This window comes from Protopterus annectens, chromosome 11.part0 (genome assembly GCF_019279795.1).
Source record: "Protopterus annectens isolate FY-2018-M chromosome 11.part0, PAN1.0, whole genome shotgun sequence".
Classification (NCBI taxonomy): Eukaryota; Metazoa; Chordata; order Ceratodontiformes; family Protopteridae; genus Protopterus; species Protopterus annectens.
This window is the reverse complement of record NC_056745.1, coordinates 384,836,835-384,847,839: the sequence shown is the minus strand read 5'-3', so window position 1 is coordinate 384,847,839 and position 11,005 is coordinate 384,836,835. Positions and strand designations below refer to the sequence as shown.

General features: G+C 40.2%; 1 protein-coding gene across 1 annotated transcript in view; it reads left to right on the top strand.

Moving 5' to 3' along the window:
- Positions 1–221: 221 nt before the first annotated feature.
- The window catches only part of LOC122815404 (protein tyrosine phosphatase domain-containing protein 1-like), a 728,693-nt gene continuing 717,909 nt past the window's right edge, over positions 222–11,005 (top strand). Inside the window, exon 1 of the mRNA XM_044087871.1 lies at positions 222–506. Coding sequence (XP_043943806.1) covers positions 274–506 — 233 coding nt within the window. The 5' untranslated portion in view covers positions 222–273. The remainder of the gene's footprint in view (positions 507–11,005) is intronic.

Sequence of the window (11,005 nt, the reverse complement as noted above, 5' to 3'; positions counted from 1 at the left end):
CAATTAAATTAATGTTCAGTCAGGCCTTGAATAACATTTTGAGATTCTGTAAAAAATGAATCTTTTACCATCAGATGTACTATATTTTTGTTGAGGCTCACTAAGCTAACTACTTCATGGGATACATTTCTTTTCTGAGCAGATAATGATTTTGGTGTATAAAGTGACATTTTACAAGTCACTCATTTAATTTTCATGTCTTCCTTAGGCTACACGTCCCTTGTTTGAAGGTTACAGCCATGTTTTGGACTACACTTTTTTCTTCAACAGGATATGGTGTTGTGTGATGTCCCACTGAGTGTGATAAGCAGTTACCTTCTTTGCGATATGAACTCACAAGTACCCATCCCACAGCCTTCCTACTCTGTGGCCAAGGAGAACCTAATCAAGGCTGTGCCAGCTCACCTCATCTGCAGCCTAGTCTGTGGAGGAAAAGAGTGTCGCTATGAAGGACCAGTGGCATGGGCACCAGAGCAGCAGGCGGTGCGAGGCCTGTACTCATCATGGTAGGTTGTAGAGTCTGAAGTCCTCCACGTGTGAAGTTTTGAGCATTAATACAACATGCAAATACTGCTTCTTAAATAAGTGTATATTCAGACAGATAAACACACACACACACACACACACACACACACACACACACACACACGCACACAAGCACACACACACACACACACACACACACACACACACACATGCACGCGCACACGCATACACACAGACACACACACACACACATGCACACACATGCGCACACACGCGTACACACACACACACACACATACACACCCAGTGTTCTGTTTGATTTAACAATTTCAATTAAAAAAACATGCATTTGGTCACACTTTGTTTACATGTGTAATCCAAAAGAGTTTATTAAAATTAAGCACATCACTTTCTACCCTTACAACATTCAGGTGATAGTTACACGCTCATTTATTTCTTATACTTTTGCTTTACTTCTCCAATTTTTCAAAACAGAAATAGTCACATAAAGTCCTCATCATCATCACCACTGAAGTTAGTGATGCCCGGATGAATGCACCTATGGGTACATCATAGTGGAACAAAGATTCCATTAGAGTTTGGGGATTCTGGCAAAGGGTTAACTTTTAAACCTCTTACCTAGGCCTTGAAGTCCATGCAATGCACCCAAGTAGGCTGTATGCATGTGTGCTTTAACTCATGCTCAGCTTATGGTGCTCTCGAGATTATGCTTATATGTCTACAGGTATATAAGTACAGTAGCAGCATGAATGTCTTGCTACTGAGGTAGAGGAATGTCACTCCAATGGAGTTCTCCCTCTCCCTACAGATAGGAGAGCTGGCATTGATGGATTTCAGCACTGCAGATGCTACTCAGACTCCATTTCACAGCCCAGGTATCAGGTATATACGTCCTACACTAGTAAGCTGGCTAGGAGTTGTAAGTTTCTTATTTGGGCCCACTGAGCCTGATGCTACATCACTACAGGATATATCATATACTTATCACATAATTTAAGTTCCGTGAAGCACTTTTAACTCATTATTAGTACCTAGTGAAGAGTGGATATCATTCTAGAAACAGAGGACAGCATTAAATTAAAGCATTAAAAAAAAAATTTTTATTATAATTGGCTTTTGTAATGCTTGCTGTTTTATAATATCTGTAATAACTTCTGTTTTAACTATGTATGATTTCTTGGAGCTTTTCTCCCTGGGCCTCTACTGAAAATGGACATGTATCCAGCTAGACTAGCCCGGTCAGCAAATGTAAAATAAAAATAAAATAAATAAATATAATAAATAAATAAATTATTGGGAAGACTTTCATCAGTACTGCATGGACAGAAGGAACATATACTGAAGATTTTCCTAAACAGACTTGAATAGTGGATTTTCATTCTCTTTATATTCCTTAAAAGAAGTCAGTCTTCATGGAAAATATAATGTATGATTTGATACTTTTAATGGGAAGTGAATTCAAAGTGATTTTGCTGAAACTAGAGTCTGAAGTTTAGAAGGAAACCATCGTATTTGGCATTGCTACACCAGCCTTTTCTAGATGATTATTGAACTGGATTATGCAAAGAAAGATAAGAAATGGACATTAAGCTCTTGAAAGCTACTAACCTAATGAATGAATGATTGTAAAGATGGGATATTAGAAACAAATATAACTCTTGATCACTTTCTTGCACAATGTCCTGTCTGTTAAAGTCATCTGTATAGTACTGGTCTTGTGAGACAGTTGAATAAATAAATGAAGAACAGTTCTACCAAATAGTACTACTGTAATCATCTCTTAGACTTTGATGGCAAAGTAAGACACAATAATGCTACATTAAATGAACTGAGTAAGTGGCAATAAATAATTATGTCTATTGTTAAAGGTAATAGCTTCACTATAAAAATGTCAGGTGTAATTTTTGCTTACTGCCATTCTCACAATCCTGATACAGGACTGAACCTATAGGCAATTGGGTCCACTGGTGTGGAAGACAAATATATAGAGTAATTGAAAAAAGAGTCAGAAGTATGTGCCAAGCCATAGTCTTTCTGACACATGATCTAGAGAGAGATAAATACTTGTACTGAGAAATAAGTAATTTAGTAACTCACATTAAAAAGATTGAGGCATCCTTAGAGGACATAGATATTTATGCGTCAGAAAAAGAAGTGCTGGCTCACAAATTAAATCAAAAGAAGTCTGTCAATAGGTATAGTGCACTTTAGGTCCACAGTAAGCAGTGTCAAAGCAGATGTTGCTTTAGAAAATATAATAATGGAAGCCACAACAACGTGCTTCCATGTTTGGTTAGTGTATGCATGGAGGTGAAAAAATGTTTGATTAATTTAGCCACTCAGGCGAAAAAATCTGATTATAGTATGCACTGAGATAAAAAACAAGTCTTTTTACAATGTGCACTGAGGTAAAAATGTCTTGATTTGTGTAGGTTGTGATGTTCTCCTCTGGGCCTGTAATCAAGGATTCTGAATCCTTACTACTGACACCAATGAGCGACATTCACTTGGAACAAAGATAGATAAATGTAGTATTTCCAGATGCAGCTCTCTGTACCAAGCACAACTGTCATTAAGAGCACACAAGGAACACACTCACTCTAGGGTCTGGGTCTCCCCCTCTCTCTCTCTCTCTTTATCTAGCCCCCAGTAAGACTCTTCACTGACACAGCTATAGAGCTTAGTTCTCAGCCGAGTGTCCCAGGCCAAGTCCTGCACCACCCTCTCTGTGAAACCATTGCCGTGTATCCCTGCTTCAAGTAGCTGACACACAGACTCTTTGAGAATTGATTTTCACACACATACACACACACACACACACACACACACACACACACACACACACACACACACACACACACACACACACACACACCTGGGAAAGGCTGGCACAGATTTACTAGCCATGTCCCTCTATCCAGACTATAAGGTAGTTACTGCCACCAGGAAACTCCAAAGTCAGCTACTCTAAGGCTCTTAAAAGTAATGAAATTATACTGAGTGAAATTAATGTTAATACAAATGGTAGCATTTGACCAGTGCAGTAAGGCTTCCAGGAGCAGCCACAGTGTCACCAAAAAGGTATAACTATTCTCAAAAGTTAAAACATTGTCTAAAAGACCAGCCACAATGAAAGGTTTAACTATATTTAATAATAAATAATAAAAGAACATGAAAATGTTAAATATCTATTCACAATAAACAACAGAGTTTCAGTCACAGGAAATATTAAAATAACACAGATGAATAGATTTACACAGATACAGGAAATCAGTACTTAACTAATCTCACAAAATTTTCCTGACTGATCTAAAGAATTACTATTCCCTGGTTACTTACTTACTAAAGCAAGACAAGATGAAGTGAGTGAATTATCCTTCTATGAAAGGTTTCAAAAACAGACTGCACTGAGACTTCTGTCTCGTCTAGAATAAAACATAATTTCAGTGCTGGAATACAGATTATTTTAATTTTTATTTATTTTATTTTTACATTTGCTGACCGGGATAGTCCGACTGGATACATGTCCATTTTCAGCGGCGGCCCGGGGAGAAAAGCTCCAAGGGTAAGCAGATACAGCATTACATAATACCAGCATTACATATTACAAACAGACTATTTACAGAGATTACATAAGTAAGCAAGTTAAACAAGTTCCACAGGTTAGCGTTAATCCTGAGCGTAAGTCAGGATTAAATTAAATTACACAGTAAGATGGTTAACAGATTTTTACACATTCTAGAGAGAGTTAGCCAGGCTTGATACAGTGACATAGCCAGTTAAGTGACAAATGTTGTTTGAGTCTAGTTTTAAATTGACCTAAGGTGGAAAGTAAGGTAATATCAGCTGGAAGAAAGTTCCAGGATCTACTTACAGAGTTTGCAAAGAGAGAGACACTGGCTGTGTTATTAATTTTGCTAGTCTGAATTAGTAGTTTGTCAGAGAATCGAAGCAGTCTAGGATTGTTATAGGAGGTGATAATATTTTTAAGTGCAGGAGTATTGTCTGGATTATAGAGGATTTTATAGGCCATAATCAGTTGGTTATACTGGATTTGGCTGGGTAGTTCAAAACACCCAAGCTGGTTTAGATTGATGCAATGATGTGTCCTAAATGGCAGCCCAGTAGCAAACCTGGAAATGTGGATGTAGCAAGTTGAGAGTTTGTTAAGGACAGTTTTGTTTAAATTCGAGAGTAGAGGGGATGCATACAGAAGGGTTCAAAGAAGGTGAGAGCGAACTATGGCAATTTTAGCTGGAGGGGTTAGGAAGGATTTTATTCTGTAAAGTGACCCTAGTTTTTTATTGATGGTTTTGATAGTTTGGTTAACATGTAGGTCGGATTTTAGATTATTATCTATGATGACACCTAATAGCTTTGTAGAGGGGTCAGAGGAGATTATTGTGCCATCATTTGAATTTATGGTAAAGGTGAAAGTGGTAGACCTACGTGTTGGTGAAAATAACAGCATTTTAGTTTTTTGGGAGGATTTAGGATCAAATGAAGCTCAGAAAGCCAGTTTTCTATTGTATTAAAGGTGGTCTGGGTAGCTGACCATAACTGTATTGGGGATGTGGCCGAGCAAATCAGAATAGAGTCATCAGCATATTGGATACAGCTGACTTTTGGGATGACAGTATAAAGGTTGTTAATGAAAATGGAGAACAGCAAGGGCCCTAGTATAGAGCCTTGTGGTACTCCAAGGGTGTTAGGTAGAAGGTTAGAGAGTTTGTTCTGCCAGAGGACAGCCTGCTGTCGACCATTCGGGTAGGATTGAAACAATTGAAGCACTCTAGTATCTAGACAGAATGTTTGCAGGGTGTGGATTAAAAGTTGGTGATCAACCATATCGAATGCCTTGGAAAGATCCAAGAAGAGGGCTGAGGATATATAATTATTGTTGCGATTATGGTTTATGGTGTTGGTAAAGGCTAGGAGGGCTGAAGTATTGCTGTGATGAGGATGGAAGCCATGCTGAGTGTCTGCCATAAGGTGATTCTGGATTAGGTGGTGTATAAGTTGTCTATGAATACATTTTTCCATAATCTGCAAGTGGAGAGAGTATAGCTATTGGCCTATAACTGGAGAATTCAGTAGAGCTGCCTCCTTTGTGAAGTGGGATTACATAGGATATTTTTCAGATGGTGCGAATTTTAGGTTCTACTATGGTTCGATTGATTAGTATTGAGACGGGGTAAGCAATAGCATCAGCTGATTTTTGTAGGTACTCGGCAGGGAGTTGATCAGCAGAAAGTGTAGTGGGTTTTAATTTTTTGATCAAGGTACGGATAAGTGAAGTGGTGACTGATTGGAAGCTGAATGTGAATAGGTTTCTAGGGGTGCTACTTTCAGGACCAGGGGAGCTATGAGGTAGTTGGCTAGCTAGGGCTTGAATTGTCTCAGTAAAGAATCGGTTAAAACTGTCAGAAACATCTTCAGGGGTTTTATCAATAGTAGCAGCAGGGATTGGGGATGAAGTTTGTCCAGGATGTAGTAGATTATTTAAACCTGCCCAAAACTTCTGAGGGTTATTTTGATTTACTGTCTGTAAATTACAGTAGTATTGTTTTTTGTCTTGTAAAATGTACTTTTAGTTTCATTCCTGGATTGCCTGTATTTAATGTGATCTTGGGGGTCTTTAGAAGAATGCCATAAAACCCATGCTTTGTTTCTAAGGATAATTTTGAGTTTAGACTCTTTAGAAAGCCATGGCGCAGATTTTGACTTTGTTCTCTTTGAACGAACAGGTGCATGCAAATCAAGGATCTCAAGGAATTTGTTGTTAAAGTATGCTACCGCTTCCTCTAAGGGGAGGTGTTTTAGAATAGACCAATTACATGAGTTTAGTTCTTGTTTGCAATTTGGCAGGGTCAAAGTTTATATTGTTTCTAACCTTTCTGAGTAAGGGTTGTTGGGAATTAATGGCTTTGTGCTTAATTACATATGTGAGAAGGTGATCACTTAGGCCATCAGAGAGGGTACCAGCGGTGTACAGTTGGGGTGAATATTTATGAGTACCTAGTCAAGTATGCTTTCTTTTTGGTTGGGTTTACCTATCCTGGTAGGGGTGGATATGATTTGTGTAAATGCATGCAGGTTAATATGGGTGGTTGGGGATTCTGAGGAACAGGTGCCCCAGTCTATGTTAAAGTCTCCAAGTAGTAGGGTTTCTTGGGGGCAGTAACATGAAAGCCAGTGCAGGATATCTTCAAGTGTAGATATATACCTGGGGTTATGTACATACAGATGATATTAATGCATTTATTTTTATTAAGTTGCAAATTGGTGGCAAGAATCTCCGAGTTATTAATCTGAGGTGGTTGTATTACATCTATGGTGACATTCAACTCAGATTTATAGAGTACAGCTACCACATCCCCCTTCCTCGAAGCATGATCCATCCTGTGCAGGTTGTACCCAGGTGGCAACACTTTATTGTCTGTAGTGTTAGGTTTTAACCAGGTTTCAGATAAACAGAGAATCTCAGGGGAGTGGACATCCAGAAGTGCATGCAATTCATGTACCTTGTTATTAATGCTTCTAATATTAAGATGACAGGCTAAGAGAGAGTTAGTTGGCCTATTAATTGTAGGTTTGTAGCTTAGATTGCAAGTAGAGGGGGTATGTATATCTAAAGTGGGTGGGCCAGGGTTAGGGTGAATGACACCACCAAGTATTAGATTAAATCTATACTTGGTAATGAACTTCAGGAATTTGTTTATTAGTTTGTGGTAGTGTTTGGATCTAGAGCTAAAGTGCCTGGGGTTGAGATGTTGATAGACTGAACAAGATGTTGGACAGGATCTGGTACTGTAAGTATGGTTGAAGGTGGGAGGATTTACAGCTGAGGTGATACTATGGCCTTTCGGGACCTGAAATCCCGTGAGAAACTGGTTTTCATACAAGGTAAGGAGGTATGGTAAGAACAAGAGGGGTAGTAAAGAGGAGTATATCATTATCTGTGATTCAGCTAGTGAGTTAGAGAACTATTTTACCTGGTGATGCAACACCAGAAGATAGATTGGTGAGGGAAAGGTACTGGAAGGGGGATGGGAGAATGCCAGATAAAAGCTAATAGGTGTTATTGAAATGTAGGTAGAAGATTGGGGGTGGGTGGAATTATCTCAGTTGAAAGCAGATAGGATCTAGAAAGTGGGGGAGTGGCTATAGTACTATAAATTTAGAGGTACTGAGGTGGGAGGGAATTGGGGGCAGGGAGGGGAGCGAAGAGAGCCCAAGCACAGCGAAGGGAACGTAGCAGGGCTATTGCAGTTTACAAGGTTTCCTAAGGTGTCCTAAAGCTATAAAGTAAGTATTATAGTTCTTAATGTAAGAGTCAGTTTACTTAAGTTACAGGGAAAGGAGGCAAACACTCAAGTAGAAAAAGAGCCCTATGGCTGACCAAAATGGTGACCTGCTTAATTACACAGCACTGTAAGTGAAAGCTTAACAAATGCTTTTTGTGTGCAGATTATCTGCCTTGCACTGTAGTTATAGTTGTGCAATTCTTCTAGAAAATGCTTTAATACTCCATCAATTTGTCACACTTCATACATTTACTGAAGCATAGTAAAACACTCCTATATCATCAACTACCAAGTCACATTTTACGCTTTTGACCTTTTGATTGTTGGCTTATCAACCTCTTTGAAGTGCCACTGGTTAAGACTTGCTAAGAGTCAAAATATAATGATTTTGATGAGGTCTGGTTGTTTTATGCCTAATCTGATTGGTTAGGGTATCCAGCTACCACCTAAGGAGAAAATCAACTATAACAAGGGCCTGCCCTTTTAATAAAAGTATTTCCTGATTCAGACTGTCATCCCCATGGCCTAGTTTAGAGATTTGTTGCTTAGTATCAGCCCAGTTCAAAAGCAATCTCTCAGTCCTTGGTTTTCTTCTGTACAACTTACTTGCCAGGATTCCCTGCACCTCAGTGATTGCCTACCGGATGAGGGTTCAACCAGCCACGTTTAAATCTACACTGCTAAACTCCCCTATCATTGTTTTTCATAGAAAATCATTGCTGGTGTGCATCATCAGTGATTTCTTTATTTTAGTGACTTCCCCTTTCTTTTCTAGATGTGCAGCTGTAGAGAATCTCTCTCTCTTTCTCTCTCTCTCTCTCTCTTTCCATATATATATATGTCTATATATATATATATATATATATATATATATATATATATATATATATATATATATATATATATATAGGTTCATAGGTTCATAGGTTCATACTAGGCTATCTGCCCTAGGGCATTTATAAGACTAGCCAGAGTGTGTTTGGCTTTCGCCACCCATTTTAAATTAATTTTGCTATGCCCTTTTTCGAGGTTAGTATACTGTGCCTCTCTAACAGAAGTGATACCCGGGTAAACCTACGATCTCCCATCCACTCTCAAGATTCCTCTTGAAGAGAGTCAATGAGGGACTCTGCCTAACCTGGACTGGGATTTTATTCCAGAGTGAAGGGAGCCTCTGGGTTATGAATCTGTCCCTCCAGCATGTCCTATTTATTTCAGTGCTGAGGTTCAAGTCTCTCGAGTGTGTAGCTCGATGGGATTTGGATTTTCCGAGGTGCAGCTTGTCCATTAATTCCAGATTGGACATGGCTTTATACTTCAGGCACAGATCGCCTCTGAGCAGGCGGTATGCCACTGAGTAGAGCTGGAGTTTCTTTAACCAGGCAGCATACGGCATCTGTTTGAGCCCCTTGATCCTCTTGGTGAGGTACTTTTCGGGTCTTTCCAGTTGCTGCAGGTGTCTGGTAAGGTACATCCCAAAAGGGGCATTGTACTCAATTATGGGCCTGATGAGGGATGAGTAAAGAGGCACGATGACCTCCCCTGATCTAGATGTGAATCCCTTCATGATTAGGTGGGCTATATAAAATGTTTTTCTAACCACTTTGGCCACGTGGTTGTCAAATGAGAGATTGCTATCAACTTGGGTCCCCAGGTCCCTAATTACTTCTTCTGTACTTAATGGATTACCACCTATGTTGTAATTTGTGGGCACTTTGTTTTTGCCAAAGGGGATGACTATACACTTTTTGGCGTTTAGCTTGAGGCCACGGCTCTGGCACCAGTTGTCTGTTTCTATGAGGCAATTTTGGAGGATGCTTGTGTCGGCTGGAGAGTCGATTATGGCGCCCAGTTTGCAGTCATCTGCGAACTTGGTCAGCCACAGTCCTTCCGTGTTTGCCTGTACCTCCGAAAAATATATACCGAACAAGAGAGGTCCCAGGACTGGGCCTTGTGGGACACCACTTGTAACTGGTTTGGTGTCTGACATGGCTCCAGCAATTCTAATCATGTGGGTTCTGTCCTTGAGCCAGTTTGCAGCCCATCTAGTGACATAGGGGTTTATATTTAAGCTGGTGAGCTTATCTATAATGCCCGAGTGGGATATTGTATCGAAGACTTTTGCGAGGTCCAGGTAGGCTGTGTGGACCACCTTCCCCTCGTCAATGGCCTTGGTGACTGTTTCAAAGAAATCGACCAGGTTTAAGAGGCAGGATCTGCCCTTAACAAAGCTGAACTGGGTAGGATCCAGTGTCTGTAGGTCCCCAATATCTTTATTTCTGAGGTCCATGATGATCCTTTCCATAGCTTTGCAGACCAAGCTAGTCAGGCTTATGGGGCGATAGTTTCCAGGATCCATTGAGGCACCACCTTTGTGGAGAGGGACTACTGTTGCTGTATGCCACTCTTTGGGTACATATCCTGTAGTAAGGCTGAGATTGAACAGTAGTTTTATGTTTGGGTTTAGCTCTTCTTGGAGCTCATGTAGGATGCAGCCTGGGACACCATCTGGTCCCATTGATGCTGTGTTTTATGCTTTGGAGAGGGCGGCTCTTACCTGAGCATCTGAGATGTCAGGGGGTCAGCACTCTGCTGGGATAGATATTCGCCCTTTTGGTGGGGGGGGGGAGTTTGCACTGAACCTGTCAGCTAGGATGTTGGCAATGTCTGTGGGTTCGGTGTATTTTTTGTCATTTTGGACTAATTCTGAGCATATCTGGGAATTCCCACCCAGGTTCCTAACATAACTAAAGAAAGCCTTGTGATTATCCTTAGTGTCCTGTGCAATTTTTCTCTCGAAGCTGGCCTTAGACGATTTTATGAGTGCCCGTAGTTTTTTGCTAATACTGATCAGAGATGCCTTCCCTTTTTGGGATTTTGCTCTATCATGTAGTAGCTTCCTCCTTCTATTGTATAGTTTGTTTATGGCTGGGGTCCACCAGGCAGGACGTCTGCCTTTGTAGGATTGTGTCTTGGTTTTATTTGGGATTGCATGATCCATGCATTCCTGAAGGTGTTGATAGAATGCATTTATAAAGGATTCTGTGGTCTGGGCCGTATTTTCCACAGGCCTGGGGGCTTTGAAGGATTTCACCTCAGTTTTGAGAAGTGTGAAATTTGCTTTAGAGAAGTTTTTCACTGTGGTTTTCTAGGCAGGGCGTGGGGTTGGGATGTGAATATCCAGTGAGATT